This window comes from Aythya ferina, assembly GCF_964211825.1.
Source record: "Aythya ferina genome assembly, chromosome: 10".
Taxonomy (NCBI): Eukaryota; Metazoa; Chordata; class Aves; order Anseriformes; family Anatidae; genus Aythya; species Aythya ferina.
In genome coordinates, this window is record NC_140306.1 from 9280975 (window position 1) to 9308817 (window position 27843).

The following is a 27843-nucleotide window of genomic DNA, read 5'->3' on the forward strand; positions in this document are numbered from 1 at the left end:
TGGCAGCAGCAGCAGCACCGTGGCCGTGTCCCCGCCCGCTGACGCAGCAGCCGCCCGGTTACCGCGGCGACGCGCGGGGCCTGGCGGGGCCGGGACGCGCTGATGGCGGCGGCGGCGGCGGCGGCAGGGCCTGAGGGGCCCCCGCTGCCCGGCCCGCCTGGGGGCCGCCCGCGGCCCGTGTGCTCGCGGCCCTATTTCCTCGTGCTGATGGTGTTCGCCCACCTCTACGTGCTCAACGTGCTGGGGCTGCTGCTCTTCGTGCACCTCAGCGCCGGGGACAACGGGGGCTCGCCCTCAGCCCCCCTCATCGCGCCCGTGCCGCCGCCTCCACCGCCGCCCGCCCGCGCCCTGCCGCGTCTGGAGGGCATCAAGGCAAGGCCGGGGGGGGGACACCGGGGATGGGGACGCTGTGGGGACACTGTGGGGACGCCGCCGCTCACCGCCGCTCTCCCCACAGGTCGGCCACACGCAGCGAGTGGAGCTGGTTCCCGGTAGGGCCCACACCGTGCGCACCCTCAGCCTCAAGCCGCTGCTCTTCGGTGAGTGCCGGCACCGGGCACCGGGCACCGGGCTGGGATCCCTCAGGGGATGGGGCTGTGTGGGGTGGGTACGGGGTGGGCACCTGCCGGGATTTAACGCCGGGATTCGACCCTGGGGTTTGGAAGGTTGCTTGGAAGGTGGATGGTGAGGTTGGCTGTAAGCGTCGTTAAAGGGCTGGTGATTGATTAAAAGGGTGGTGATTGATTAAAGGGTTGGTGATTGATTAAAAAGCTGGCCCTCCACACATCACACAGTCCCCCCAACCCACCGCCCGTTCAAAGATGAGCACTGAAGAGGACCTTGAAGAAGCCCCCGGGTGTTAGGGAGGGATGGGGACGCGCGAGGTTTTGGCAGTAAACGGTGGTGAAGTGACTCGGTGCTTCAGTGCCGAGGTGAATAATGGCAGTGCTAGACTTGATGTCTTCCACCGTCCTGCTCTAGATTTATCTTTATTTCTGGCTGCCCTGGCGCACACCCATACAACATCCCTATTTCAGATACTTTAAAGCCGCCTTTACCTTTCTGTGATTCTTGCAGTGGCTGGCAAAGTCTCCCTGGTTGATCTCTGTGTTCTAGAAATCCACGAGAATATACAAATTAATTTTGGGGGGTCAAACAATTATTAATTCCCTATTACTACAAAGTCAGGGAAAACCTGTTGTCTCTGAAAAAATGATGCTGAGAGTCTTCTGGGTGCTTTGTCAATGGTATGAGTTCTCCTCTGATTAAAAATTAACTATACACACTGAAAACCTGGCCATCAATCAGATACGTTTCTTATTACGGTCCTTTAATGCAACAAGTATCTGTAGGAAATACACAGAGTTCTCTTGTCATTTCTACATAGGTGACACTCCTGGTTTGCAAATTTCTAAGTGGATTTCTGAAAGACATTCATTGAATTGACACACACACACACACACCCCTCAGCATTCACAGGATTGTTCTAATGCCCAGATTCAGGATCCGGGTTGATCAGGCTGCTTTTCCTGCTCCCGTTTCCACCTTCTCTGCCCTGCTGGTACTGCTTATGTAAAAGAGCTGATCCCGGCCTGCAAGGAAGGAGCTGAAGCTGATAAAAGCCGGCTGGTCCTGGTAGCGGTAATCCCACAGCCTGTGGTTTGTCACTCTGGCACCTCTGTCAGGTTCTGGGGCAGGCTTTGCCCTCTGAGGTTGGCATCAGGGAAAGCTCAAGGGACAGCGATGGACAGTCAATGTCTCGGATCCCCCACAAGTCTGTTCCCTTCTCTCTGATAAGAGGCCCTTATTTAGAAACCTTGACTTGCAAGACCACTCTTATCTCCCAGATGAACCTGCCAGGAGCCAGCCCTGGCTTTAAAAGACTTCCAGAGACTCCTCTATCTATGCAAACACCACCAACCTAAACTAACTTTTAAAAGCTAATTATTGCGTTGCTGCTGTTTAAACGAGCAGAGGTGTGGATTTAACAGGGCAGTGTTAGACGAAACCAGGAGTCCCTGGCAAAGAGAGGCTCCTGAAGTTCTGAGGGTTTCACTTCACAAGAGGTGTTGTGGCGTGCAAGAGCCAATTTAAGGAAATAAGTGGCTGGTTTGTGATCTTTGCTTTTAGCAAAGCCGGCTGTAGTGGGCCTGCAGGCAGCGGACGGCTTATTAATGGCTTAATGTGAGCTCTGTGCTCTGGAGCACGGGGCTGGGCACCACCAGGGACCTTGCGGTTTGTTTTTTTAAATGTGGGTAAGGCATCTATCTGCATTGGGCCTGAGTGTATTTCACAGAGCTATGCAAAAGTCCCTGCCCTATTTTTTCTCCCCTCTGGCTACGAGACGTCATTTCTAAAGCTTGTAAGTCAGACCATCTGTGCGCTTCTTAGTTAGGAAACACTAGTAATCAAATAATCCTGTTAATGGAAAACAAATATCAGACAAAGCCTTTTCAACCTTCGGAGCTTTTACTTGTTCTGTTGTGTTTTCAAAATGCAGTCTGTTCGGAGGACGCTGCCCCTGCAGGGACTGCCTGGCAGCCGGTTCTGCGGATTGGGCGGCAGGCTGCAAGGCAAGGCAACGGGGAGGAATAAAAATAGGAAATCTCGCTGCGTTTTCCGCCGGAGCCTCGGGGAATTGAAGTAATCGCTGCACAAATGTCAGGGTGCAGCTGAATTTCAGTGGGAGCGGCGTGAGTGCTAATCTCAGCCCACACCGAATCTGAAGAGGCAATCTCTGCTCGGGCTGCTGGTGTGCTTTACGAGCACAGGGAGGCAATGTGTCTCCACCAAAGCTGCTGGCTCTCTCCACAACTGAGGCTGCCGACTTCTGCACAGGGAAGGACATATTTATCCCCAAAGCTGTTTTCCTCTGTCGTCTCCTTATTTCAGTCCCAAGTTTAATCCAGTGTAGAAAACTTTCCACGGACAATGCTTTGTTAGGCAGCAGCAATCCGAGTTGTTTTCTCATGAGGGGTTGCTGTGCTCTGCTTTGTGGTCTGTCGTGTCAAGCTATGGCAGCGTTCACTGCTGAAAGTAATTATGGTCTTGGGTGAGAGAGCGATCTGTGGAGAGCTTCATGAGGCTGGGTGTTGCCCCGTTTTCTGTCTTTTCTGCGTGCAGAGGGAAGTGTAACGTTTCTGAGCTGGCAGGGGGAAGATGTGCAAAGAAGGGAGCTTAGGTTGTGCAGAAATACCTGCTGCCGAGCTGGGGCTCACCTCCGAGCCCCAGGCAAAAAGCTGCTGCAAACCAAAGTGGAGCTGTTCCAGCAGCTGAGGTCCCAGCCCTGCTCTGCTCTCTCAAGGCTCTGGTGGTACCTTCAGTAATTCTGCAATTACCAGAATCTTCTGATCCAAACTGAATTTCTAATGTAAAAAAAGTGTTCCTAGTGGTGCAGAAATCCTCAGCTCGCTCTGCTGTGTGCCTTTCCTGCTCGAGGAGGGCTGTTTCCTTTTACCTGTGCAGATGCCTGTGAATGCTCAAGCAGCGAGCTGAAGGGACAGCCTGAGCTCAGGGGATGAGGTTTGCCTTAATTTTTAAGGGGCCTGGCATTGCCTGGGTGGGCTCCTCTCCCCCTATAATTTACTTCAGGCTGTTCAAAACTAAAGTATTTGCTCCGTTACATAAAAAGCATCTCTAATCACTCAGGGAAACTTTAGTATCATCCTTGTACAGAAAGTGAGCCCACACTTGGGCAAGATCAATCTTATCTTGAGTCCTGGATTTGCAGAGCCTTGAGAGAGGAGCGTGTCAGGGCTGTGTCCATGAGCTCTGTCTCAGTAAAACAGCTCTAGGGATCTGCCAGGGATCTGTGGTGAGGCCCTATCTGCTATGACTGCTTTGAATCACCTAAAAATACTGTGCACCTCCAGAAGACCGACTGCCTGGAAGAGGAGTTTTCTAGCCGTAGGAAAGGGAGCGGTTTCTCCTTGGTGAAGTCGAGGTTTTCAGACCTTCCTGGCAGCCTGCTCGGGGCAGCGGTGATGTTTCCACCTGCGCACCGCCTGGTGCAGGTTCCTGTTCTTCTTCTGCCAGGCGTAGGCCTTGTTCACCACCACTTTGTCGCTCTGCACCTCTCCGCTGACGACGAAGACCCCCGCGTGGGTGCCCCTCATGATGTTGTGGGCGCAGGTGGCGTCGATGTCCAGCCACTGCTGGAGCCTGCCTGGGATCTCGGTTCGGAGGAGCGGGCCGTGCTTCAGGACCTCCACCCTGGAGGGGTCCAGGTCAAAGTCCGAGACTGTTGTGGTCGTGTTCTTCCTGAGGATTCGGATTTTCACCGCTGGAGGGGGAAAAAGAGCTGTTAGTTCTGTTCACGTTTCACAGCTCCTGGCTACTTAATGCAGCAACGCGAGGCTTTCTCGCTGTTCTGTGATGTGGGGGCACAGCCATCCGACCCCGTGGAACTGCAGTGAACCTGTAAAAGTTCTCAGCTGTGGTTAGCGTCCCCAGTACTGAAGGCTCTTCTTTTCACTCTGCTTTTCTCATGAGTGAAGAAGGCACGGCAGCTCCGCAGCATGGGCAGGGGCCCCGCAGGAAGCAGTGGCACAAGCAAGTGGGTACAAAAAGTCCTGGGCTCGTGCAAATCACCAGGCTTTTCTCTGAGCTGGGATTTTGGGATGACATGGCTGCCAGCTGCCCAGGAATTTAACTGCTCTTTTACAGGTCTTGTGCCTTAATTCAGAAGAATGTCCTGCAAACTTCAGGCCAGCAAACTGAGCAGATTCAGATCTGCCACCTGCTTGGGCTGGGAGAGGGAGAGTGGCACTGCTGGGACGATGGTATTGCAGTTTGAAATAGCTAACGTGGAGTTTGTGAAGGGTTTTATGGGCATCGATTGAAATGCTGGTCTCTGAGAAAACCAGTGCAGTGCTTGTATCTAGCAGACAGGCTGACAACAAGTCAGAGCCCACAGAAAATAAGCAAGACTTCCCCTTTGGTGCTGCATGGGTCTGACTCGTCCTGCTACTTAACAGGTAAATTGAGAACTGAAAATCTCTGGGATCTGCTGTAAAAGCTGCAGTTCCTCCCAGTCGTGTTTTTGTGGCCAAGCTGCTTTTTGTGCAAGCCACTGCTTGGCTGCTGGAGGCAGTGCCAGTGACTGCGAGGAGGAGGAGGGGGAAGAGGAGGAGGATGAGGGTGCACTCACCGAAGTCGTTGGCGCAGAGGTTTTCCAGGATCTCCCTGGCGCTGCTGGCCTCCTCCAGCTCGCAGTCCTTGCAGCTGGCTCGGGGCACTGCTGCAACAGAAATGTGGTTACACCACCCCTGTCGAACCTTGCTGGAAAAGGCATAAAACAATTCGGCTCGCAGTTTTGAAACAGCGCTTCCTCTGGAGCGACCCAGTCCCCGAGGGACAGCCTGGGCTGCCGGGATGGAAAAGTTAAGCTCTCTTTGCCGTGCCTGGGGCGGGCAGCGCTCGCCGTGCTTTGTTTCAGCTTGCGTTTGCTGCTGCTTGTTGCAGCCGCAGTGAAAGTGCTTAACGATGGCTGCTCCTTGGGATGAGACTGAAAAGCAGTCCGTGTGGCCAGGTTCCACCCGGTGGGGCTGAAAGGAGGTGTTTTTTCTCCCATTAGCTTCTGTTCATTCTCTCACCAGTGTTTGTTACTATCTGGGTGCTTTTTGTCCTTTAGCCTTAAAGATGTTTTCTTACGGAGCTCACCTCTGCAGAGGATCGTGCTCCTTTGTGCTGTTTCCTAACATTTAAAGAGGGGGCTTGAAAAAACCTTTCTGCATGTTTGTAGCAGAAACACCAGGGCTGCAGTGTCCCAGCTCGGCTGCAAGCAGCCCTCGCCTCCCGGCGGCTGCACACCGCATGCTCCCACATCTTTTACTGAGATTTCTCCCCCCTGCCCCGAGCCCCACGGGGTCTGAGGGCACCCAGGTGACCAACAAGCACCCGACGGAACGAGCTCCAGTCAGCGCTCTGCTCATTCTCTAGTCACAGGGGAGTTCCCCCAGAGAACAAAATTCCCATTTTTGTTTTAAATATAGCTTACAGCCAGCACAAACAAGGCATGGGCTTGTGCCCATGGGGAAAAAGAACGAGAAAACCCCTTACTTCTCCTGCTGGAGGAGCTTTCGTCTGTGGAGACCGCCGAGATGCACAGCTCGTGGTCTGCAGGAAACTTGTCGCAGTTGAGGATTTCGGGCCAGGGGTAGCCGTAACAAGCCATGACGGGCGCACAGCTCCTCTTGACGGTCTCGCACAAGCTGCGGCAGGGGTAGATGAGCCTGGGGAGGGAGGCGGGATGGGATGGGATGGGAGCAGCAACTGGATGGCTCAGCCCAGGGAGCAAACAACAAAAGGCTGGTTTTTGGCAGTCAGTTGGGAATTTTATTACCCCCCCACCCCCTCGTGAGTGTTTGTGTTTCACGCTCAGAGGGAAGGTCCCTGCTGGGTGATGCCTTGTCCCCTTGCTGTGCGGGGAAGCATTGCCTGAAAGTGACCACAATGATCGGATTTCACATGTTTTGTCTCGGGAGGCGAGTTCAGTCATGCTGCTGGGGACTCTTAACTGGCTACGGCCAAAATAACTCATAAAAACCTCTTACCTGTCCAAGCAGATCGGGGCAAAGAGGGAGCAGAGGAAAATCCTGGCGTCGGGGTGGCACTCCCTGGCCAGCAAGGGCAGCCAGCTGGAAGACTGCTGGATGACTTCAGGCATGGTCTCGTGCTCCAGCAGGTTGGGGATCCTCATCTCGGAGTAGCCGATGTCGTAGCACAGCGCCATGCCCCGTGGGATGGCCGTGCAGCTCGACGACCTCCTCAGGTAGCTCGCCCGCGTCCCCGGGCAGCCCCAAAGCAGCAGGCGCACCAGGAGGCCCGGCAGCCAGCGGCCTCCTCGCCTCGAGGGCTGCCTGTGCCTGGCCTCCTCCATCCTCGCAGCGGGCTCGGAGCGAGCGGCGCAGCCCGGACTGAGCCGCCGCGGACTGCGGGCTGCCTTTTATAGCCCGCGAGCCACCTCCGTGACGATCCATCCTCATTAAGTGCGGCCCTTTCAGAGCCCTCGTGGGGAAGACAATGCTCCAATTTTCGTTTGCCAGCGGCCCCGATTGTTTAGATTTTAGCAGGGGTTTGGCTTAGATCAGCAGGTGTGGAAATGAGGGCAGCCGGGGAGGGGTGAATGACTTGGCCGTGTGTCTCGGGGCCCTCTGTTTGACACCAGCGCGCCAACCCATCCCCTTTCTCTCGCTCCGGGATTAGTCATTATTTCATAAACCCCAATGTTTTCCTCTCTTTTGTGTTGTGTTTTTTTTTTTTTTGGTAAAAGCAATCAAGTGTTGCTCAAAGTCAATTAGGAGGCATTTGTTTAGCTGGATCTATTGTTGAGCGGGCAGGGAGATAGGATGGTCTCGCAGCCAGAAGTTAACTGTTTCGCAGAGCTGAGGAACCAATTTACAGCTGTGGAGGGAGGCTGTTTGCGCTCCCGATTGCCGGCGCTTAGATGGAAGCCCCCTCACCTTGCAACCTGCCTGGCACAGAGCGCTTCCTGGCTAACACGATTTGTACTCCGTTACGAAATCCTATTACCACCGCTGAAGAGAGGGATTGTCCTTCCTCCGGCACGTAATTAAGATTCCAGAGTCATTATTTTAGCCCAGTTTGAGGAAACTGGAAATACTGGGACCGCCGCTTGCCAGCCTGTACGCTTAGCTCTGACCTGGGGCCGTGCCACCAAGTGGATCCCGGCCGGCGGAAGCATCCCCTGCTCCGAGGACTCTGTGCTGCCGGGGGCAGAAATTGTTTCCTCGGAGGGTGTTACGGATACAGCCGGCTGCATTGTGTTTCTGGGCCTTCGTTTCATTTTCTGCAGGGCGAGTTCTGGTTTGTGCTTTGCAAGAAGCCAACTGCACAGTGACAGTTGGAGCAGATAGGGTTGAGTTAAGGTCATGGAAGTAATTAACTTTTTTTTTTTTTTTCCTCTCCCCCTTTGAAGGATTGCTGCTGTGGCTGGGATGTAACCTGTCCTCGGCACACACCTGCAGAAGCTCTGTGGGGCTGCAGTTTAGAGAGCAGGACTCGGGGTCCAGGAGCACTTAAACCTGCCCTGCTTTGATGGCTGTTCTTTCCCTCTTCAAAAGCCTCAGCAGCTGGGCACGAGGCAGCCGTAGCAGTGACAGGAGCCAGGCAGCGACATGTCCCCAGCCGTGTCACCACGCTGCAGGACCTCGCAGTGCTGCACGAGCATGTGTGCAGTGCACTGTGCAGCCAGAGATCTCAGCCTCACAGTCATCAGTGGGGGCTTAATTTAAATTCTCTTAATGACAATTTGCTTGGGATCTGAGAACTGCAGGACTGCTGCTGTTGTGCTGCCAAGTAAAGGCAGCAATACCGGGATGCTGCCTGGGTACGGAGCGTGACATCCGCAGTGTGCAGGGCCTTCTGCTTTAATAACACATTGAAAGATCATTTTTAGCTGGGGATCAAGGAAACAAATGGGAATAAGTCAGGAAGCTGTCTCCTTGCTGTTTGAGTTTCACAGTAGAGCAGTGTGGCAGGTTCCCCCGAAAGGCATTTGGTTCTTTGCTGAGTGCTGCCTGCTCCATATGAGAGCAGGGGGGCCTGAAACCCTGCCCATCACCGCCTCCACTGCAAAGACTTCTGGCCTCCCTTCCTGCAGAGCAGTAGTTCCCAGACTGCGCTCCACACGTAACCTTTGAAGTGATAATATGCAGCGATATGCCCGTGTTTGTTCTCTCCTTTGTGCATTGTGCTGGTCTGCAAGAAACTGAAGGGCTTGACCCCAGGGTCCAAACATTTAGGAACTGCTGCTGTAAAAATACCCACCCCCGCCCTCCGGTGTGTGGTGTGTGCTGTTTTAGAGCTCTGCAGGTAGAAGGGTGGATGTGTTTGAATGTCCCATCCCCCCGACTTCTTAGGAAGTTTCTAAATTTCCGTTTCTTTTTCTCTTTTGGGTGGCCTGCCATTGGTAAGGGTCCCACTGTAACAGTTCCTCAGTCTCTGTTGCTGCTCACACTTTTCCTGCAGAAATTCCTGACTTCCTGACAGAGGAGGAATGCAAGCTCATCATCCATCTGGCACAGCTGAAGGGGCTGCAGAAGAGCCAGATCCTACCAACGGATGACTACGAAGAAGCCATGGAAATGATAGAGATCAGCCAGATGGACATTTTCAATCTCCTTGACCACAATCAGGACGGGCAGCTGCAGCTCAAAGAGGTAGAGTGGGTTTCTTCTTGCCAGGTATCCTCCTGAAGTGAATTTGTTCTGTTTGTGCAGCCTGTGCCAGAGCTGGCTGTGCCTTCCCACAGCTGACAGGACATCAGCAAAGTCTCCCATATTAATGAGCCCGGGAGAGGGATAACGAGCACCCTGTCCGCAGCTCTTCAGCACCCTTGTCCTGTATGGTAGGGTGCATCCATTTGCCATGACCTAAACTGGAAATAACAGTGCAGATCAGCCGCACAGTGTGTGGCTGCCAGGTGATTCCCACTCGAAGCTTTCTGCAGTGATGTGCTGATGCCTGGCTGACTGATGCTCTGCAGAGGAGAGTCGGCCAGGCCTTGAGCAGGGAAGCTGTAGGGCTGTGTGAGTGTAAGAAACCAGTGCCCGTTGGTTGATCCAGTTCTGAATTTCAGGTGTTGACCCACACCCGCCTGGGGAACGGCAGGTGGATGACTCCCGAAAACATCCGAGAGATGTACACTGCAGTCAAGGCCGATCCTGATGGGAATGGTAAGAGCTCTGCTTCCCTGGCAGGGGAGGGTGGCATCAGTGGATTTGGGGGTCACCTTGGTCAGCTTTTGGTGCTGAACCCCTTCCCTGCTTCCGCCAGCTCTCTGTATCCCAAGAGGCCACTTCTGCCCCTCCTTCCCCTGGTCTCCCAAGGGCTCCTGCTGGCCCGGACGTGCACTCTAACCTCTGCTGCTCTAATTAGAGTGTCCTCAATTAAGCAACTCTTCATTTCCTAATCAAATTAAGTGAATGCACAGGCTGTGCATGCTCTCTTCCAGTGACCTGGCATTGAGAGCACCAGAGAGGAGCTGCTTTGGAGTTGAAGCAGTACCCGTGTGAATGGCCAAATATCCGGAAGGCACCCCGTGCCCCGGGCTGGTGGCATTCTTGGCAGGGGCAGGAGCGTATGACTGAGTCGTCAGTGGCTTTTCCACCACTGTGGACACGCACAAATGGAAGGTCCTGTTAGAGGGCTCTTGGCAGGACCTCGTTTCCAGAGAGCAGCTTCCCTCCATTGTTGGGCTGGTGCGTGCCACCAAGGGAGCAGGTCACAACCTGGATGTGGCACTGCGTCATCCAAGACCACGTGGAGTAAGGGGAAGCAGGGACAGGGAGATGTGAGCAGGATGCTAGAAACGAGACCGGTGGATGATGTGGTTATGGTGGATGATTTGGTTATGATGAGCAGCACCTGAGGAGCTGCCCTGGGCTGACCTCGGGGGCTGGTCCTTCCTCCTGCCTGCGGGTGCTGCGTGCCCAGGAAGCAGCCCCGGCAGCACGCAGCAGTGTGTTTATGGCCTGCTTCTGCTGTCTTCCCACAGGCGTGCTGAGCCTGGAGGAGTTCAAGCAGCTGAACATCCGCGATTTCCACAAGTACATGGGAAGCCAGAAAGTGAAGACGAGCGACTCAGTGCGCAACAGCCAGCACACCTGGCTGTACCAGGGCGAGGGGGCGCACCAGGTCATGAGATCCATACGGCAAAGGTAAGGGCTGAGCAGCCGCAGGGCGGTTGGGTTTGTGTAGGTGAAAGGACCACCTGTGCTGGGAGATGCAGTGGCAGACTTGTTAATATTCACACTTCCTAATTGCGTGAAAATCTGGAGTATAAAGAGCGTTGAACGCGGGCATGAAATGGGGAGAGGAGGTTCTCATTAGAACAAGAATTTGTATTGTCCCCTGGAAAAGGAAAAAGAAAAATCAAACCTTTCAGCATATCCATTCACTTTGGGGAACAGCCCTATAAAACCAAGAAGACTTGGCATTATATGAAATAATTCATTCTAATTAGTAAACGAGCTTACTGGGAGAAACTGCCCGTTTCCAATCCTGTCTGGGTGCCAGTAGTTACTGTCATTTGCTTTAGTTACTCATGCATTTCACCGGAGTCTGTCATAGCTGTTCAGAGCTGACTGAATAATAAGCACGACTTTATCTTGAGAAAGCCGAGTTAGTTTGATCATCTGAGTGCATGGATCACAGGGCGTCTCACAGCAGATGGGAGAGCCTCTTACCTTTCCTTTCACCTCAGCTTTGGTACTGGGAAGAGTTGAAACCCAGCTTGCAGGCCAAATCGTTTAGCTGTGGTGAGTTTCAGATAATTGGCTGGAGACTCGCTCCTTCTTGCGGTGCTGGTCCTCGCCCAGGACATGGGTGGGTAAAATCTGTCCCCAGGCTTGAAAACGGCCGTTGGCCACTCCTTTTCTTCAGCACATTCCAGAGGGAGAATGGGGTCGCATATTGCCTTAATTAGAGCAGACTGTGGCTGCCACTTTCTCCGTGCCAGCTAGCCGGCGCACACAGGCGCTGGCGTATCGCATTCACCCTCTTCGGTTTGCCAGCGTTAGAAAGCCCCCGTGGACCCGCAGGCACGCTGCTGAAGGATGCTGTTACAATCCTCCGTGGGACTGTGTGGTGCCTGGAGGGGCTTTGCCATCCCGACTCGGTGTGGCCTTCCCCTTGCGCCCACCCCGAGGGCTTCACCAGTCCAAGTTCTCAGAGCTGTGAGTGTTCTTTGGCAGGTCTCGAGCGGTACCTGCTTGCCTTGGGGATGATCTCAGATGTAAGCAGCGGAAAAAAACCCGAGCCCTCCGTGCCCCTCTGCCCTGGGGGGAGGCTGTTGAAAAGGCAACAGGGAAAGGTGAGTTAGGTGACGAGAATATTCCTAGAGCTAGTCTCTCATTCACTCTCAGCAGGGGCCCTGTGCTTTGCTAACTGTCCCCGAGGTCTGTAGGTGGTGTGCAGGAGTCCAGAGAAGCGATGAGATGGCACATGAAGGCTCCAGGGACACACACAGGAGGGATCTTTCTGAGCGAGCAAGGTCTTCATGAGAGCAGTCCTGCTGGAGATGCACCCTTCGTTTTTGTTTTTTTATTAACCTTGACGAGGAGTTTCTGAGCTGATGCTGATGGTCTAACAGATCTGTAAGGACCTAGTTATCTCTTGGCATGCTTCCTGCAGCCCATCCGTCTCTCCGGTCTTTTGGGGAAGGGGGTTTTCTTTCTCTGGATGTACTCGGTGCTTCGGGAGTAGCGGCTGACCAAACCGAAGTTGCCTTCCCCTCACCTGCTCTGCTCTCCTCTTCCCAGGGTAATGCGCCTCACTCGCTTGCCCCCCGAGATCGTGGAGCACAGCGAGCCCCTGCAGGTTGTGCGGTACGACCAGGGAGGCCACTACCATGCCCACATGGACAGCGGCCCCGTCTTCCCCGAGACTGCCTGCAGTCACACCAAGCTGGTCGCCAATGAAAGCGCTCCCTTCGAGACCTCGTGCCGGTAAGGCCCGCATGTCTGGCTGGGGGGGACTGCAGAGCTCAGTGAGGCCTTGAAATAAAGCTTTTTGCAATCTGGAACGTTTTAGAGAAGAGGTGTGGAGAGCTGTTCCACCTCGTCTCGCTTGGGACTCCTTGGTGGGGCTCACAACTGAGCTCTGGAGATTGGTGGAAATGCACCCTCACTGCTGTGATTGGGGATTTGCTGTGATTGGGGATTTTCTCTGTTGTCCTTGTCTTGTCCTTGCGGAAAAAACTGATGTAAACTGCATGTCTTGTGATGCCTTGGAGGTATGCACGGTGGAGGGCAGGGTGTGGACAGCCCCGTGCAGCTCCTCCTGCTGCAGTTGTGTCCCCTGACAGCCACTGTGCTCTGCCTTACAGGTACGTGACAGTGCTGTTCTACCTGAACAATGTGACGGGGGGAGGAGAAACTGTCTTTCCTATAGCTGACAACAGGACGTACGAAGAGATGGTGAGTGAGTCTCTCCTACGTGTTACCCCTGGGGATTCTGAGGCCCACTGTGAGCCTCTGGATTCGCTGTAGCTGCAGAAGGGGTGCATGAGGTTGGTGGATGTTAGCCTTAACAGCCAGAAAATGGGAAAGTTGTGCTCCACGTGCAGTGTTTTTGCTCAGAGGCCAAGGGAAGAGGTGCAGGGCTTTGGCAACTGCAGCTCTTCCCTGCTGAGGTGCACAAGGGATGGTCTTCTGACCTTGCTGCCGTAACACAGGTCCTGCTTGCTTGTATCGGGGCAATTTTCCTCAGACAAGGAAAATCTTGATTAATATTTATCTCAGGATAAATCTTTCCAGGTATGCTGTGCTGCTGTCAGGCAGTGCTTTAAGGAACGGGCAGCTGCTCAGAAACAGATCATGGATCTCCAGGGGGCTGAAATGGGCTGTTGCAAATGGGTTGTGAAAGCCCTGTCAGCCTTGAGCTGTTCCTGCGGGGCATTCAAGCAAAGGGCAGGGTGAAGGCTGGCAGCAGAGGCAACCCAGTCCACGCTTTGTTCCAGTTCTGTTTACGACACCTTCTCTGTTTTGTTGTTGTTTTTTGGCCAGTCTTTGATCCAGAACGACGTTGACCTGCGAGATACTCGGAAGAACTGTGACAAGGGCAATTTGCGAGTGAAACCTCAGCAAGGCACTGCTGTCTTCTGGTACAACTACCTGTCAGATGGAGAAGGTAGGGTTCCTCTTCAAGGCTTGGCTCTTGGGGAGGGCAGGACTGCAGGAGGTGACAGCCGTCTTCTGTGGGTTTTGCGGCAGCTGGGAGCTCAGAAGAGAGCCTAAGGGTGGTAGCTGCCTGCTAGTGGGAACTGTAGGGTCTACTTGTCACCAGCTGGCTAGGAGCTTCCTGACTCTGAAAAGCCTTTGTTTATAGGCAGTAGGTCAGTGGCTCCTGATGTCTTTGGGGGACGGGACTAGCTAGCAAACAAAGACCTTGGCTGCACTAGCCATCGCCAGCTGCCTTCCACCCTGCTGTGTGAGCTGAATCTCCTGCTGGAACTTGGTCTGCAATTCAAAGCGTGTCACTGATGTGGTGTTGCCCACAGGGATGGGGAGGGGAGGCAGACAAAGGCACGGCCATAAGCTCAGCAGCGCAGGGAGGCACGGTCCACCCCGCGCGGGGCTCTGCCGTGCTTGGGGCCGGCTCCTGCTTTGTAGCTCAGCTGCAGCCCGATGATATATCTCCTTGGGGCTGTCTTTCTCACAAAGTGCAGTGCAGTTTTCCCTGACAGCCAGGCTGGGGGATTAACCTCAGTCTTCTAAGCTGTTTGGTGAGCATGACTCCAGAGCATTTCAACGGTGGGTTTTGAGCACTGGCAGGCAGGAACGTAGCATCCCATGTCTCTTGGGAGCAGCCCAGTTAGAGTTTCCATCTTGAGAAAATCCACAGCGAGGTCACAAGACTGCTGTTTGTCCCGTTGGACAATAATATCAACACCATCACTGCCCTACTAGGAGACCCCTGTTGTATTTTTATGAGTAAATTGTTCCTAAATGGAAACAGGCTGCAGAAGTCTGCCACAGAAAATCCATGGGATCTCTATAAAGAGAGAGGATTGATTGGAACTGCTGAACCACGGTGTGTAATGAGGCCTTGAGCCTCTGGCTTCCACAAACCTTCCAGTGGCAGCACCTTTCTCTTTGATGCCACCCTCCCCTTTGGGGAAAAGTTGAGAAAAATGGCATCTGTGAAGCAGAACGCAAGAGCCCCTTGTGTGGAGTGGAGACAGAGAGACAACGGGCATTTTGCACGTGGGGAGCCCACCCTGGAGACCCTCGTGTAGGTGCTAGGATGGGGTTAGGGCGAAGGTGGAGGGGCACCAGGAGGAGCTGCCTGAACAGAGCCAGCTCCTTCCTTGTAGCTCGGTGACCCCTTACAAGCGCTGCGGGCTGGGAGCAGCATCAGCGTGCACCCGCACTGCCTCCTAACAGCGCGTTGCTCCCGCAGGCTGGGTGGGAGAGCTGGACGACTTCGCCCTGCACGGGGGCTGCCTGGTCACGCAGGGCACCAAGTGGATCGCCAACAACTGGATCAACGTCGACCCCAACCGCAGGCGGCAGCAGCGGTTCCAGCAGGAGATGGAGCGCTATGGGGGGACGGGAGCTGGGGCCGGGAGCCCGGGCGAGTGGACCGTGGACAAAGCCTACGGGGGGGCGCACGTGGAGCTGTAGGCGCGGGGCGGCGGGCTCCGAGCACGTGGCGTTTTCCCGCGCTGTGCTGGGGGCGGGCACCGAGCACGTGGCGTTTTCCCGCGCCGGCCGGGGGCGGGGCCTCGCGGCGCGCCAATAAAGCGTGCAGGGGAGGGCGGCGCCTCCCGGCCATGGAGTCGGTGGCGCTGGTGGCGCCGGTAACGGCGCTGGAGTTCGCCGGGGACGTGCTGCTGGCGGGTGAGCGGCCGGGGATGGGGATCGGGATGGGGACGGGGACGGGGATGGGGAGCGGGATGGGGATGGGGATGGGGACGGGGTGGTGGCGGTGGCTGACGCACTGTCCGGCAGGCACGGGCCCGGAGGTGGCGGCGTTCCTGCTGACCGGCGGCGGCGTGGCGACAGCGGCGGGGCGGCGGAGCGTGCTGCGTGAGGCCAGCGTGCTGGGGCTGCGGGCCGAGCCGGGCGGCGGCGAGAGGGGGGGCTCCGCGGTGCGGGTGGCGGCGTTCGGCGGCCGCTGGCTGGCCGTGCTGGCGGTGCGGCGGGGGCCCGGTGTTACCGGGGGCTCCCTGCTGCTGGCGGCGTGCGGCGGCGGGGGGGCGCGGCAGCTCGGGGAGCGGGTGTGGGAGGCTCGCTGGGCGCCGGGGGGGCGGCTGGCGCTGGCGCTGGGCGGCGGGGCCGTGGCGCTGTACGAGTGGCGGGGCGGGGGGCGCTGGCTGCGGCGGGCGCGGTGCGGGGGGGCCGGGGCGCTGCGCTGCGCCGTGCTGGCGGGGACGGGCTGGGGGCGGCTGGCGCTGGCGGCCGGCACGGCCACGGGGGACGTGGTGCTGTGGAGGGCGGCGGAGGCGGAGGAGCCGCGGCGGAGGCTGCGGGGGCACCGGGGCGCGGTGCTGGCGCTGAGCTACGCGGCGCCCCGGGGGCTGCTGGCCTCCGCCTCCGAGGATCGCAGCGTGCGGCTCTGGGCAGTGGGAGAGCTGGGAGGGAGCGGTGAAGCCCCGTGCCTGCTGCTGTGCTACGGGCACGGGGCCAGGGTGGCCGCCGTGGCGCTCCGGGGACCGAGCCCGGTGAGCGCCGGGGAGGACGGAGCCTGCCTGGAGTGGGGCGGCAGCGGCGGCGTGCGGCGGGCGAGGCGCGGGCACCGCGGGGCCCTGCGAGCCCTGGCCCTGCGCCCCGCCGGGGGGTGCCTCGCCACCGGCGGCTCCGACGGCGGAGCGCGGCTCTGGAGACCCCGGCGGGACGCCCCGAACCCGGTGGCGGTGGCGCTGGGAGCCCCGGGGCGGCCGCGGGCCGTGCGGCTGGCAGGGCCACACCGGGTGCTGGCACTGGGCGAGGCGGGCGGGCTGGAGGTGTACGAGGAGGCGGCGGGGCGCTGGGTGCCGCTGCTCGGCCCCGCTGCCACCCCCGGGCCCCGCGGGGTGCTGGCTGTCACCCCCCTGCCCGGTGGGACCGACACGCTGTGCGCCCTGGCCGGTGGCCACGGGCATCTTCTTGTCTTCGCCCTCGACCAGCCCGAGCACGCCGCCAGGCTGAGGCTGTTCGAGGGGGCCGTGCTGGGGCTCAGCTGGGCCCCCCGCCCCGGGCTGCCCCTTGTCACCGCTCTGCTGGCCTCCGGTCCCCACGGGGAGATGCTCTGGCTGGACGTCACCTGCTGCCCAGGGCGGGCGCCCTCGGTGCGGCTGATGGGGCGCTACCGGCTGCCCCCCTGCAGGCAGCGCTGGCACACCTGTGCTGCCTTCCTGCCCCGGGGAGGGCTGCTGGTGTGCGGGGACCGCCGGGGCTCCCTCCTCCTCTTCCCCTGCAGCAGCTCCCCGGGGACGGACACAGAGAACACCAGCACTGCTGACAGAGGTTCCCCGGTTGGTGAGGACTCTGAGAGCGAGTCGGAGCTCTCTTGTTTGTCTCACGATGAGACTCAGCCCCTTGAGGAGCCTCTGTCTGTGCTCTTCGGGCTGCACGGGAAGGCTGGGGTCACCTCGGTGAGCTGCCACAAGGACTACATCTACAGCACGGGCCGGGACGGCTGCTACCGCCAGCTGCGCCTGCAGGGCCAGCGGCTGGAGGTCTTGTGGAAGCACAGGCCCTGCAAAGGGCTGCAGTGGATCGAGGAGCTGCGCTTCACCCCCGGTGGGGACCTCCTCGTGCTGGGATTTCACGCCGACAACTTCGTGGTGTGGAGCACCAGGACTGGGGAGAACCTCCACTGCATCCCCTGCGGAGGAGGGCACCGCTCCTGGAGCTACTGCAGCAGCCCCTCGGCCGAAACCTTCGCCTACATCAAGAGCGGGGACGTGATGCTCTACAGCAGCGAGGCCGAGCCCTGCGAGCAGCAGGTGCTGCTGGAGTCCTTGCATGGGCGGGAGATCGCCTGCGTGCGGCGCCTGGGGGCGGTGCGGGCGCCCGGCTGCCACCCCGTTAACGTCTTCGTCACCGGCAGCGAGGACACCACGGCCTGCGTGCTCACGCTCAGCGAGCAATCCCGCGCGGCCGTGCCCCTCGCCAGGCTCAGCGACCACATCTCCAGCGTGAGGGCGCTGGCGCTGGCCAGCCCCGCGCAGCCCGACACAGCGGGTCTGTCCACCCTCCTGTTCTCGGCGGGCGGCCGGGCGCAGATCGAGTGCTACCGGCTGCTGTGCAGCGCCGACACGGCCTCCGAGAGCACGGTGTCCTGCCAGGTCGTCCACGTGGCCTCCCACCGGCTGGACGAGCACTGGGACCGCATGAAAAACAGGCACAAGCTCGTCAAGATGGACCCGGAGACAAGGTGATGCTCAGTGGCTGCCCGAGGCTTCAAGGGGCTTTGGGGTTAGGGAGAGGCTCAGTCCTTGGGACCTCCGAGTGCCCAGAGCTGCGTCCAACGCTGGGCTCGGGCTGTGCTGTGACCCCTTCCCCCTGGGGCAGCGGGTGTGGAGCAAGTGTTGTGTGTTTGCCCAGGTACATGTCCCTCTCCGTTGTGCCTGGGACCACCACCGAGCAGCTGCCAGCACCCTGCAAGTTCCTGGCCGCCGCGTGCAGCGACGGATCCGTGCGGTGAGGAGCTGCTGCCGGGCTCAGCTGCCAGCTCCACACCAGGAGCGGGGCAGCACCACGCAGGGATTGGGGTGCTGGGAGCCCCCTTCTCCCCGCACCAACCTCCCCCTGCTCCACCGCAGGCTCTTTGTGCTGCTGGAGGCCGCCCAGAGGCTGCTGCTTGTGGCGGAGTCGTTTCACCACCAGCGCTGCGTGCTGAAGGTGGAGGCGTTCCTGCACACACAGGCAGGAGGGGAGAGGTGAGTCCTGAGCACAAGGACAGTGCGCAGCACCAGGGCTTTGGGGAGAAGGCTCATCAGGGCTGGTGGAAGGGATGGAGTGCTTGTGGTTGTGGTGTCTGTGCAGCAGGGACGGGAGCTGGCAGCGTGGCTGGTGGAGGGAAGGGAGGCTCTGGAATGGCAGTGGGGCCCTTCCTCTGAGCTGGAGGTGGCTCCAGTCTCCCTGAATACCTCCCTTTTAGGAGACACCTCCTGTGCAGTGCTGCAACTGATGGCAGTGTCGCCTTCTGGGACATCACCGCCCCTATCAAGGATGCCGCGGATGCCCTACAGCATGCTGAGGGGGAGATGCAGCCCCTGGGTGAGTGCAGCCCTGGACGGATCCTCTCCTGCCTCCCTGGGGACGCTGAAGCCGTCCCAGCAGCTGCCCTGCTCACTTCAGCCACGGGGAACCTTCCGTGTCCTAACAAAGCCTCTTTTCCCAGCCCTGGGCACCCCGCTGCTCACCGTCACGGCTCACAGCTGCGGCGTCAACAGCCTCCACATCCAAGAGCTGCCCGAGGGACGCTTCCTGGTGGCCAGCGGCAGCGACGACGGCTCCATCCACGTCTGCCTGCTGGAGGTGGTGCTGAGCCGCGACGAGGCTGCGCCAGAGCCCTGCCTGCGTGTCCTGGAGCGGGTCCCCAGGCCCTGCGCCCACGCTGCCCACGTAACGGGGATCAGGGTGCTGCAGCCAGACCTGCTGCTCTCCGCCTCCGTGGACCAGCGCCTGAGCCTGTGGCGCCTGCACTGGGGCGGCCTGGAGGCGCTGAGCACCTCCTTCTTCCACGTGCCCGACCTGGCCGAGCTGGACTGCTGGGAGGAGGCGGAGGCAGGGGGGGAGCCACGCTGGTACTGCGTGCTCTGCGGGCACGGCCTGGAGCTGCTGCGCTGCGCCGCCCCCGGGCAGCCCATGGAGAGATGATGCCCGGTAAGAGGGGGGCACGCAGCAAATCCTGCTCCCCTGCAGTGACACGCGTGTTCTGTCACCTCAGCCCCTGCCCTAGCCTGGAGCTGGGGGGGTTCAGTCCCTCGGGGACAGCACAGCCTCGCCTGGGGGTAGCTGTGGCCTGGCCCTGACAGCTCCCAGGCACTAAAGGAAGAGCAGGAGAGTGTGAGCTCTCATTTCTCCTCCCGTGGTAAGGGAGGGGTGGGGTGCATCTTTCCAGCTCTGCTGCTAGAGAGGAAGCTGCTCAGGAGGGTGCTGAGCACAGCTCTGCACTGCTCCGCCACTCCAGCGCTGGTGCTCTGGGTGCAGTCCCACCACCCCAAAAAGCCTGGTGCTGTGCTTTTGGGACAGCAGGGTGCACGTAAGCACTGCTGCCCTGCTCCCTGCAGCTGGGCAGGGGTGTGGGAACAGGCAGCAGCACAGCTCTCCCATCCTGTGCTCAGCACTGACCCTTTTCCCAGTCCCCACACCCGTGTCCCTCCCTGCCCCTGGTGCTCACGGCTGGCTCAGACACGCAGCATTTGTCCAGCAACGCCTGTATTGGACCTGTCGGACCAAAGGTTCTGTCCTGGCAGCCCTCTGGCTGCAGAGCTCTCTGCCAGCAGAGCTGCCCTTCAATAAACGGCTTTGGAGACCGGTGCCTGGTGCTGTGGGCGTGCTGGGCCCCGGGGCTGCCTGCTGCACCACCTCCTTGTGCCCCGGGATGCTGCAGTCTCTTGTCCATCGCCCACCCTGGGCACGTCCCCAGACCCTCAAAATACAGTCTGGGAAGGGGAAGGCACCACGATGGGTTCAGGCGTGCCTGGACTCTCCCTCCCTTGCCCTCAGGCAGCCCTGTGCCTGTCCTTCCCCTAGGGGTGCTGATGGCTGTCCCTCTGTGGTGCCACTCCTCGGGGGGGGCTCAGATCTGGCTGAGAGGAGGGAGGTGCAGCGTCGCCAGGGCACGGTGGAACACGTCTCTCACTGCTCCCAGCAGATGGAGGCGGGCGAACATCTGGTCAAAGAGGTGAGGGAAGGGCTCCTGCAAGGAGAAGGGCAGTGACAGGGGGTGGTGGCCAGATTTCCTGACATTTGCTGCCTCTTTCCCCTGCTTCTGTGTCCCTGAGGGGCTCTGCAGGGCTGGCAGCCAGCAGCCTGCTGCCAGCAGACACCCCACAGCTTTGCCCCACCCTGGGCAAGGTTGCAACCCTCCAACAACCAGCCTGGGACATTCGACTCACCCCGAGAATGTGGACCCGGTTGTAGTAGGAGCTGAAGTCCATGCTGAGCTGGATCAGGAACTTGCACACCTGCAACACGGAGCTGCTGTTAGTACAAGGGCTCTGGCCAGGCTGGAGCCACCCCGTGCAGCGTGAGCAGCGCCGTGTTTGCCATCTCCCCAGGGATCCCCCTCAGCACCCACCCTGTGGAGGCAGGGCCTTGCCCAGGGGCAGGGCTCTCGGAGCACCTATGGGTGCTCTGGGGTGTTGCACTCACTGCCTCGGTGTTGGCTGTGATCCGGAGCCCCTTGCTGGGTGCGGGCAGCTGTGCTGCTTGCTGCAGGACTTCGGGGAAAGGCAGGAGGTAGTTGAAAAGCAGGAGCCATTCTCCCTGTGAAAGGAGTACCCCTGTCAGAGAGGGCCAGGAGCAGCCAGCCCGGGGAGCTGCAGGCACACAGGTCTCCTCGGGCCCCATCCCTCTGCGCTCACCTCTTCCCGGAGGCAGGAAAAGTTCAGTGTGGACGCTGGTGGCAGAGGCGGGTACGTTCCTGGAAAGGAGGGAGGAGACTGTGGTTGTGGCTAGAGTAGCCTGCAGGCACGAGGAGCAGCCTGGGGGTAGCAGGGCAGGCGCTCACCCTGCTCCACAGCCCGCTGGTAGGTGTCGAACAGCGTGGCCAGCCGGGCGCAGTTGTACATCACGAAGGCGCCACTCTTGGTTCCCTTTGTGGAGATGCTGCTGGCCTCCAGGTCCAGGGTGAGCTGCGGGCAGGGGGGAGCTGCAGGAGGGGCTGTGCAGCAAGGAGCCAGCCCTGCGCCTCCTGCAGCCCTCCCCAGCAGCCAGAACACAACCACCAGGCTGAGCACCGTGCCCACACCCTGCGCATCCCACTGCTGCACCCCGTGGAAACCCAACCCCTCATCGAGCTTCAGGCAGCCGCAGGGTCAGTGCGGTGCCTCCCCTCACCCCGTGCTTCGCGTCCCCCTGCTCCTGCTGCTCCTCCACCTGTGCTGTGCTCCCGCTGCCCTGCTCTGTGCAAACCACGGCGCTCGTGGGCGTCCTACCTGGCTGCGGTGCGCGGTGCTCAGCAGCTCAAACCTGATGGCAGCCACCGTGAGGGTCTCGATCACCTCCGTCCAGGCCTCGTCTGCGGGACACGCGGGTTGGCGTCAGGCACCGCTCGCTGCAGCCCCGGCAGGAAACCTCCGGGGGGCTCTGCACGGCCGGGCGGGGGGCTGGGAACCACGGCGCCTGCCCAGCCCCGACCCCTCAGGCTCTCACCGTGCGCGAGCTCCCCGTACTTCATCACGGAGGCGTCGTACATCTGGCGCTTTCGGAGCCTGGGGGGAACACGGACACTCAGAGCCACCGCCTCTGCCCAGCGCGCATCCACAGTCTGCCCCCAGCCTCCCTCAGCCCTGCTGCAACAGCAGCATGCAGAACCCGCCCACAGCAGGCCAGGGAGAGCAGCACTGCTGCTAGCAGTGGGGAAAAAGCCTCTGCACCAGGCCCAGGCTCTGCCTTTTGGCTTAAAAAGGGCTGCGCCATGCCAGGGCTGTCTGCTAACGCAGGGAGGCAGCAGCTCAGCAAGGGGGATGCTGAGCCTCGGGAGGGCAAAACAGTTCTTCTCCTGTCCCATCCTGCATCTCCAGACCTCTAGAAATGGCCCCGAGGAACAGAAAAGCAGAATTGAGGAACCTGGGGTTGCACAGGATTCTCCCTGCACCACCAGGGAGCTCTGCAGAGCCAAACAGCACAGCACAAGACACCAGGCTAGCAGCACAACAAGCTCCTTGCTCAACACCGACTTACTGGAAGTACTGGTCTGCCCCGATGGGGAACGAGGGGTTCGTCACCTTCACTGGCCCACAGACAAGGTGCTTCTGAAAGAGAGAGGAGGGCGTGCTAGGGCAAGGGCTCAGAAGCTCTGCTGAAATGTGGTGCAGGAAGAGCTGTGCCTGCAGAGCTGCCAGGAAAACCTCTGCTCACGTCATGGGAAAAGGGGGGCTGCTAAAACACAGCACTGCATTCAGTTAAGAACAGTCCTGTTCTAGCTGTGTCCCTGCAGGTTTCTCCTGTTCCTCTTTCTTTAATGCTAAAGTTGCAAGGGAATGGGTACTGCTCCGCTGCCCAGGCAAGAGGAGAGGGGCTGCCGAGGGGAAGGGAAACCTCGCAAAGGTGCAAGGCTGGGCCTCAGCACCCCCTGCAGAGGTTGACGACGGGCTGCCTCAGCACAAAGACACGGGGCCACAATGAGGAAGGTGTAGAATTCCTCACCTGCGAAGCTGTGTGGGCTCCTGGATCCAAAATCCTCCAGAGCAGGTCCATCTGCTGCTGCTGGAATTCCTCCTCGCAGCTCACCACGTGCACAACGCTGCAGCGGCTCCCCTGGCCTCCAGCCTGTGGCAGAGCACAGCAGCGAGTTCAAACGCTGCCACGTGACAGGAGGGAACATCTGGAGAGCGACTGCCAAGCAGCACCACGGGGTCACTCACCGTGCACTGCAGAATGGCCTGCTGCAGCTCAGCCAGGGACCGCAGCTTCCCCTCTGTCACTGAAAGGAGGAAGGACACTCAGAGTGGGACAAAGGCCTCGTCTCACACAGCTGGGTCTGCCCCAGGCTGTCTGCGTTTCTGGCTCAAACCAGATTGAAAGGGAGTAAAAGGAGGAAGCTATCTGAACCTAAACGCCCCTTATTCTCTGTAAGAACAGGAAAAAGCAAACAGGCCTTTTGCAGCCTTCCCCCATTGCCGTTACACCGGACACCGCCCACGTGAGGCTCACCAAGAAGGACATCCAGGTTGGGGTCGTAGCCCGCCAAGCCCTGCTGCTCCACGAAGCTCTTCAGGTGCACTTTACAGACCACATCCTCCGGCAGCGAGGCTGTGCCTGGCTCACACGCTGCGGCGTAGGGACAGCGGCTGAGCGCTTGCTTCAGGGCCAAGACAGCGTCAGGGCCGGCGGCACCGCCAGAGGGCCACTCCACACGGAGCTGCCGCAGCACCTCCAGGCTCCCCTGGTCGCTGACAGCAGGCACCAGGTGGGCGCTGACCCTGCGGGCGAGCAACAAAAGCATGTGCCAGCCGCGTGACACGGGCAGCGTGACACTAGCAAGACGTGGGCGCGAGGCACTCACCCCTGAGCACGCAGCAGCTGGGCCAGGTGGTCGGCGAGCAGCACGGGGCGCAGGTGGCGGGGCGCCAGGGCGGCGGGGCGGCGCAGGGCCGGGCAGTGCAGCACCACCGCCTCCTGCTCCTGCCCCGGCTCCTGCCCTGGCTCCTGCCCCGGCCTCACAGCGTGCGGGGGCTCCGTGGCGGGCGGGGGGCCCAGCAGTTGGCGGAAGGCCTCGGGGCGCCGCAGCTGCACGGCCAGCCCCGCGCCCGTCTGCTGGCAGCCCCGCACCCGCAGCGCCCCGGGGCCCGACGCTGACGTCACGCCCGCGATGACGTCAGGGGGCACCTAAGGGGCGAGAAGCGCGGGGATCGGGGGCTGCACGTGGCGAGGCCACGCCCCCTGGCTGCAAGCCACACCCCCTAGTGCATAGGCCACGCCCCCAGTGTGTAGGCCACGCCCCCCGCCCCTCAGCCCTCAGGCCCTGCGGCCTACCCGTCCCCCCGCGGCCTACCTGCCCCCCGCTGAAGGCTGCCCTCAGCGCGGCGCGCGGCGCCAGGAAGTCCCGGTGCCGCAGGTTGCGGGCGCTGCTCTCCTTCACCCACAGCCCCGCCGGGCCCCCCAGCGCCGCGCTCAGCGCCCGCAGCGTCGCCGCCACCGCCGGGCGGCCCTCGGCCGTCTCCATAGCAGCCCGGCCGCCGCTTCCGGTGGCGGAGCGGAAGTGACGACACCGAGCCTCCCGCTCTGAGGGAGCCCGCCCGCCATGTTGAGCGAGGCGCGCGGCGCTGCCCGGCGGCCATCTTGGGCGCTGCCCGGCGGCCATCTTGGGGGCTGCGGGCGCCGCGGCGCCATGTTGGGTGTGGCGGGCGGTGCGGCGCCGCCATGCTGGGTGTGGCGGGCGGGCTGGGGAGGGGGCACGGCCACAAACGGGGGGCACCGGGAACGGCCCCAGCAGCGGGGGGCAGCGGGGGGCTGCGGGCCCTGCAGAGCCGGGATCCCACGGGGCTGAGCCGGCACGGCACGGCCTGGCACAGCAGGGCGGTGGGGAGGCTGCGGGGCGCAGAGGGGAGCCCCCAGGACAGCCCCGTGCAGCGCCCCCAGCCCCGCTGCTGCCCCCCGGCATGGGGAGCCCCAACCCGGCCGGGCTGCGGGGACAGGGACCAAAAGTGACCACACCAAAAGTGTCAACACCACGGGCACACACACGCTACTGGGCCGTGAAATGGGGCACGGGGCTGTGCACCCCACCGTGTGCCTGCAGCCCCAGCTCCCCCCGTGCTGGGCACCCGCTGCCTGCAGCCCCTTATGGGCCCGGCCCCGCAGGGAGGAGGTGGAAGCGATGGGGTCGCGCCCTGCTGCTCGCCATCACGGCCGCGGTGCCCGCTGTGCCCTGCGCTGTGCCAGCTCCCCCAGCGCCACCACCCCTGCAGACATTGGGTCCCCTCCTCGTGTCCCCAGCTGCAGCACCAGGGCCCCGGGGGGGCCGGCAGCAGCTCCCCGCAGGCAGCCACCCAGCCCCAGCCTGGCTTCCTGGTGGGGCCATGCTGCAGCCCCGTGCCCCGGGGCCTGGTTTGTGGGGAGCCGGTATCCAGGAAGCGCCCAAACCCCCATCCGTGGCAGCCCGGAGCACGTGGGCCCCCCACCGCCCTTCCCTCCATGCCGTGGGGGGGCCTCTCTGCCCGCAGGGCCTGAACCGGTTCCTCCAGGGCTTATGTGCACGGCAGGGCGAGGGCGATGCCGGCGGCGCAGCCCTTTGTTTGGGTGCCCTCAGGAACCCGGCAGCTCCTCCGTGGGTCCTGCAAATCCGAAACTTGAAGTGGGGGACACAGCCTCGCCGTGGGGACAGCCCCCCCAGGCAGCCCCCGAGCTGGGGTGCTCCCTGCACCACCCACAGCCAAGAGGTGATCTGAGAATCGCTGCTCACACCAGACCAACTGCTGACTGTCCGCAGGGCAGGAGCCGCCCAGGACCCCCTGCCCGGCTGCCGGGGGGGACACACATCCACACTGGGCTGATGTCCCCCCCCGGAGCCGCTCGATGGGGCCTGTAGAGCAGGGCTGGGGCTGGCTCTGTCCGTCTCCATCACCAGAGCACCAGGGGGGGCCCAGCACATGGCAGCGCCGTCCTTGCGCAGCTCTTTGCAGCAGAGGAAAAGGGCTCCTGTGCACGCTGTGCGGCCCGGGGGGGCTCTCAGAGGTGCCGAAAGAGCTTTGGACAGACACGACATCCCCGATGGCTCTCTGGCTGCGCGCTCAGCGGGAGTGATCGTGTCATTCCAAAGCCGTCTCTCTCTGGGGGCTGGATCCTGCCCGAGCACCGCTCACCCCGTGCTGGCACATGGCCTCCTGCCGCCTGTCGACACCCCGGGGTCGGGGAGAGCCCCGCACGGGCTGGCGGTGGCACGAGGCTCATGCAGCATCTCGGGACCCATGCGCCCCAAAGCAGGTGGCCACGTCCCCGCTATGGCCAGGAGCTGGAGGCCACCACTCGGCACGCTGGCCCTGGTGGCTTGTCCCCAGGAAGCGAGCCACTATCTTTACCCATCAAGAGCACAAGCCCACCGGAGAGCCCCTGGTGCATGGGGCTGAGCCACGAGGCCGGCCGGGATGCCCCATTGCACCCCCCTGCTCCCCGCACGGCCCCACGCAGGGGTTAGAGCAGGGTGAGCGGCGTGGGGACGGCGGGTGCACGGCGGTGGCGGCTGAGGCAGAGGCGGGAGCGCGGGTAACGAAATCCCAGGGCAGCTGGGCGCAGCGGGGACAGCTGCTTTTGGGATTCCGTTGCCCGCGCCGGCGCCGCGGAAGGACGGGCATGGGGGGCCACCGCCCTGCACCCGGCTCAACCGGGCCGAGGGGGAGAAGGGCGACTTACCGCCGGGGTGGAGGAGCCGTACAGGGGCCACGGCCGGGCCGGTTGTGGCTGGGGGTGCCAGGAGAGGTTGTGCCGGGGTTGTGTCGTTGCTCCCCCCTCGCCGTGGGCAAAGTGCCAAGGGGAGGGCCACAAGGAAACGGCTCTGAACAAAGCCCCGGTGGGGCAGGAGCATCTGGTGCCACCGGAGCAGCCCTCAGCGGGGCCCGGAAACCTGAGCCGGCCCCGAGGGAGGGCACCCGCCTCGGCACCTGTGCTGGGGGTGCCGGAGACGGGCACAGCGCGGCCCCCCCACTGCCGCCAGCCCCGTGTCACCCGGCCCTGGCAAGGAGAAACTCTGGCACCCGGGGAAATGAAACCGTCCCCTGCCCTGCGGGGAATCCCGACGGCTCCCCTACCCCGTAGCAGGGTCCCGGTGTGCTGGCGGGAGCAGTTCCGTGACCGACACCGGGGGCTTCCCGTTACACCTGGCCCTGGCTCTGGCCCCAGGCAGGTGGCACGGGGAGGGGGCTGCGGCTCCGTCCTGGCCCCCCACTGCCGTGCCCCCAGCTCCCCTCCGAGCACAGCACAGACGGGGAAACGGGAACTGGGGAGGCCACGGCAGCACAGTGGGGCTACCGGGGCTCCACCGTGCCACGGGGCGACACGGGGGCTGCCCACCCCGCACCGGGGGCATCGCCCCCAGCCCCACAGAGCAGCGGGAGCCCGGTGGGCACTGCCAGCACCGCCCGGTGCCCGCTGCTCCGGGGCTGAGCGCCCCTCTCTCAGCGGGACAGCCCCGGGACCGGCTCCCCACGGCCCCCCACGGGGCTCCGCGCCCCCCGGTCCCCTCCCGAGCCCCCCGGTGCAGGGCGGCCGAGCCCCCCGCCCCCTTCCCGGTGCGGCACGGCGCTGCCCGCCGCCGCTCACCTCCACCCGCCGGGCACCCGCGGCTCCGGTGACCTCCCCGGTGGCTCGGGGCCGTGGGGACCCCCCCGGGGCAGGGCCGGGGCAGAGCGGGGAGCCCCGCAGGCAGCGCTCCGCCGCCGTGCCGCCCGCTTCCCCTTCCCCGCCGCTGCCGGTTTCGGTTTTGCTCCGGAGCCGGGGCCAAAGCCCGCCCCGGGCGGACCCGGAGCCAGCGGAGCCGCCCGCTCCGGGACTCCCCGGCTTCAGCCCCGCTAACGGGACCCCCGTTACCCCCCCTCCCGGTGTCCCCCCGGTGCCCCCCGGTGTCCCCGCCACCCCGACCCCTCCCCACGGGTGCCGGTGTCACGGGCTGGGTGTGAGGGGGCGAGAAGCGATGGTGGCGGTGGTGTTTATTTGGGGGGGG

General features: G+C 61.4%; 4 protein-coding genes across 4 annotated transcripts; 2 read left to right on the forward strand and 2 right to left on the reverse strand.

Annotated features, from left to right (window-relative positions):
* The first annotated feature begins 15 nt into the window (after positions 1-15).
* Positions 16-15303, forward strand: P4HTM (prolyl 4-hydroxylase, transmembrane). Its single transcript, XM_084531027.1, has 9 exons — positions 16-372; positions 458-539; positions 8992-9182; positions 9602-9698; positions 10520-10682; positions 12285-12470; positions 12851-12941; positions 13530-13653; positions 14926-15303. The coding sequence occupies exons 1-9, from the start codon at positions 103-105 to the stop codon at positions 15147-15149; spliced, it is 1428 nt and encodes a 475-aa protein (XP_084387153.1). The 5' UTR covers positions 16-102; the 3' UTR covers positions 15150-15303.
* On the reverse strand, positions 2608-8979 carry LOC311442168 (secreted frizzled-related protein 5-like). The gene is made up of 4 exons (XM_084531029.1): positions 6555-8979; positions 6061-6233; positions 5150-5239; positions 2608-4282 (listed from the first exon to the last, which is right to left on the reverse strand). Exons 1-4 carry the CDS (start codon positions 6878-6880, stop codon positions 3948-3950), a joined length of 924 nt encoding a protein of 307 aa, XP_084387155.1. The 5' UTR covers positions 6881-8979; the 3' UTR covers positions 2608-3947.
* WDR6 (WD repeat domain 6) lies at positions 15282-19997 on the forward strand. Its single transcript, XM_084531012.1, has 6 exons — positions 15282-15365; positions 15477-17886; positions 18057-18152; positions 18275-18391; positions 18613-18731; positions 18856-19997. Exons 1-6 carry the CDS (start codon positions 15299-15301, stop codon positions 19332-19334), a joined length of 3288 nt encoding a protein of 1095 aa, XP_084387138.1. The 5' UTR covers positions 15282-15298; the 3' UTR covers positions 19335-19997.
* DALRD3 (DALR anticodon binding domain containing 3) lies at positions 19879-24526 on the reverse strand. Its single transcript, XM_084531018.1, has 13 exons — positions 24181-24526; positions 23692-24014; positions 23340-23608; positions 23051-23109; positions 22833-22955; positions 22368-22438; positions 21837-21895; positions 21620-21702; positions 21193-21316; positions 21047-21105; positions 20835-20948; positions 20579-20647; positions 19879-20379 (listed from the first exon to the last, which is right to left on the reverse strand). Exons 1-13 carry the CDS (start codon positions 24487-24489, stop codon positions 20260-20262), a joined length of 1782 nt encoding a protein of 593 aa, XP_084387144.1. The 5' UTR covers positions 24490-24526; the 3' UTR covers positions 19879-20259.
* Positions 24527-27843: the final 3317 nt, after the last annotated feature.

What these genes read in the sequence shown, in the direction of transcription:
- P4HTM (XM_084531027.1), top strand. Translation starts at nt 103, where the DNA reads ATGGCGGCGGCGGCGGCGGCGGCAGGGCCTGAGGGGCCCCCGCTGCCC. An exon ending in CCTCAAGCCGCTGCTCTTCG is followed by an intron (nt 540 to 8,991) that starts GTGAGTGCCGGC and finishes CTTTTCCTGCAG; the next exon opens with AAATTCCTGACTTCCTGACA. An exon ending in GGCCGATCCTGATGGGAATG is followed by an intron (nt 9,699 to 10,519) that starts GTAAGAGCTCTG and finishes GTCTTCCCACAG; the next exon opens with GCGTGCTGAGCCTGGAGGAG.
- DALRD3 (XM_084531018.1), bottom strand. Translation starts at nt 24,489, where the DNA reads ATGGCCGCCGGGCAGCGCCCAAGATGGCCGCCGGGCAGCGCCGCGCGC. An exon ending in GTACGGGGAGCTCGCGCACG is followed by an intron (nt 21,703 to 21,836) that starts GTGAGAGCCTGA and finishes CGTGTCCCGCAG; the next exon opens with ACGAGGCCTGGACGGAGGTG. An exon ending in TCACAGCCAACACCGAGGCA is followed by an intron (nt 20,648 to 20,834) that starts GTGAGTGCAACA and finishes TCCGTGTTGCAG; the next exon opens with GTGTGCAAGTTCCTGATCCA.
- LOC311442168 (XM_084531029.1), bottom strand. Translation starts at nt 6,880, where the DNA reads ATGGAGGAGGCCAGGCACAGGCAGCCCTCGAGGCGAGGAGGCCGCTGG. An exon ending in AAGCTCCTCCAGCAGGAGAA is followed by an intron (nt 5,240 to 6,060) that starts GTAAGGGGTTTT and finishes TTTCTGTTGCAG; the next exon opens with CAGTGCCCCGAGCCAGCTGC. An exon ending in CCTCTGCGCCAACGACTTCG is followed by an intron (nt 4,283 to 5,149) that starts GTGAGTGCACCC and finishes TTCCCCCTCCAG; the next exon opens with CGGTGAAAATCCGAATCCTC.
- WDR6 (XM_084531012.1), top strand. Translation starts at nt 15,299, where the DNA reads ATGGAGTCGGTGGCGCTGGTGGCGCCGGTAACGGCGCTGGAGTTCGCC. An exon ending in CGGGGACGTGCTGCTGGCGG is followed by an intron (nt 15,366 to 15,476) that starts GTGAGCGGCCGG and finishes ACTGTCCGGCAG; the next exon opens with GCACGGGCCCGGAGGTGGCG. An exon ending in ACACAGGCAGGAGGGGAGAG is followed by an intron (nt 18,392 to 18,612) that starts GTGAGTCCTGAG and finishes CCTCCCTTTTAG; the next exon opens with GAGACACCTCCTGTGCAGTG.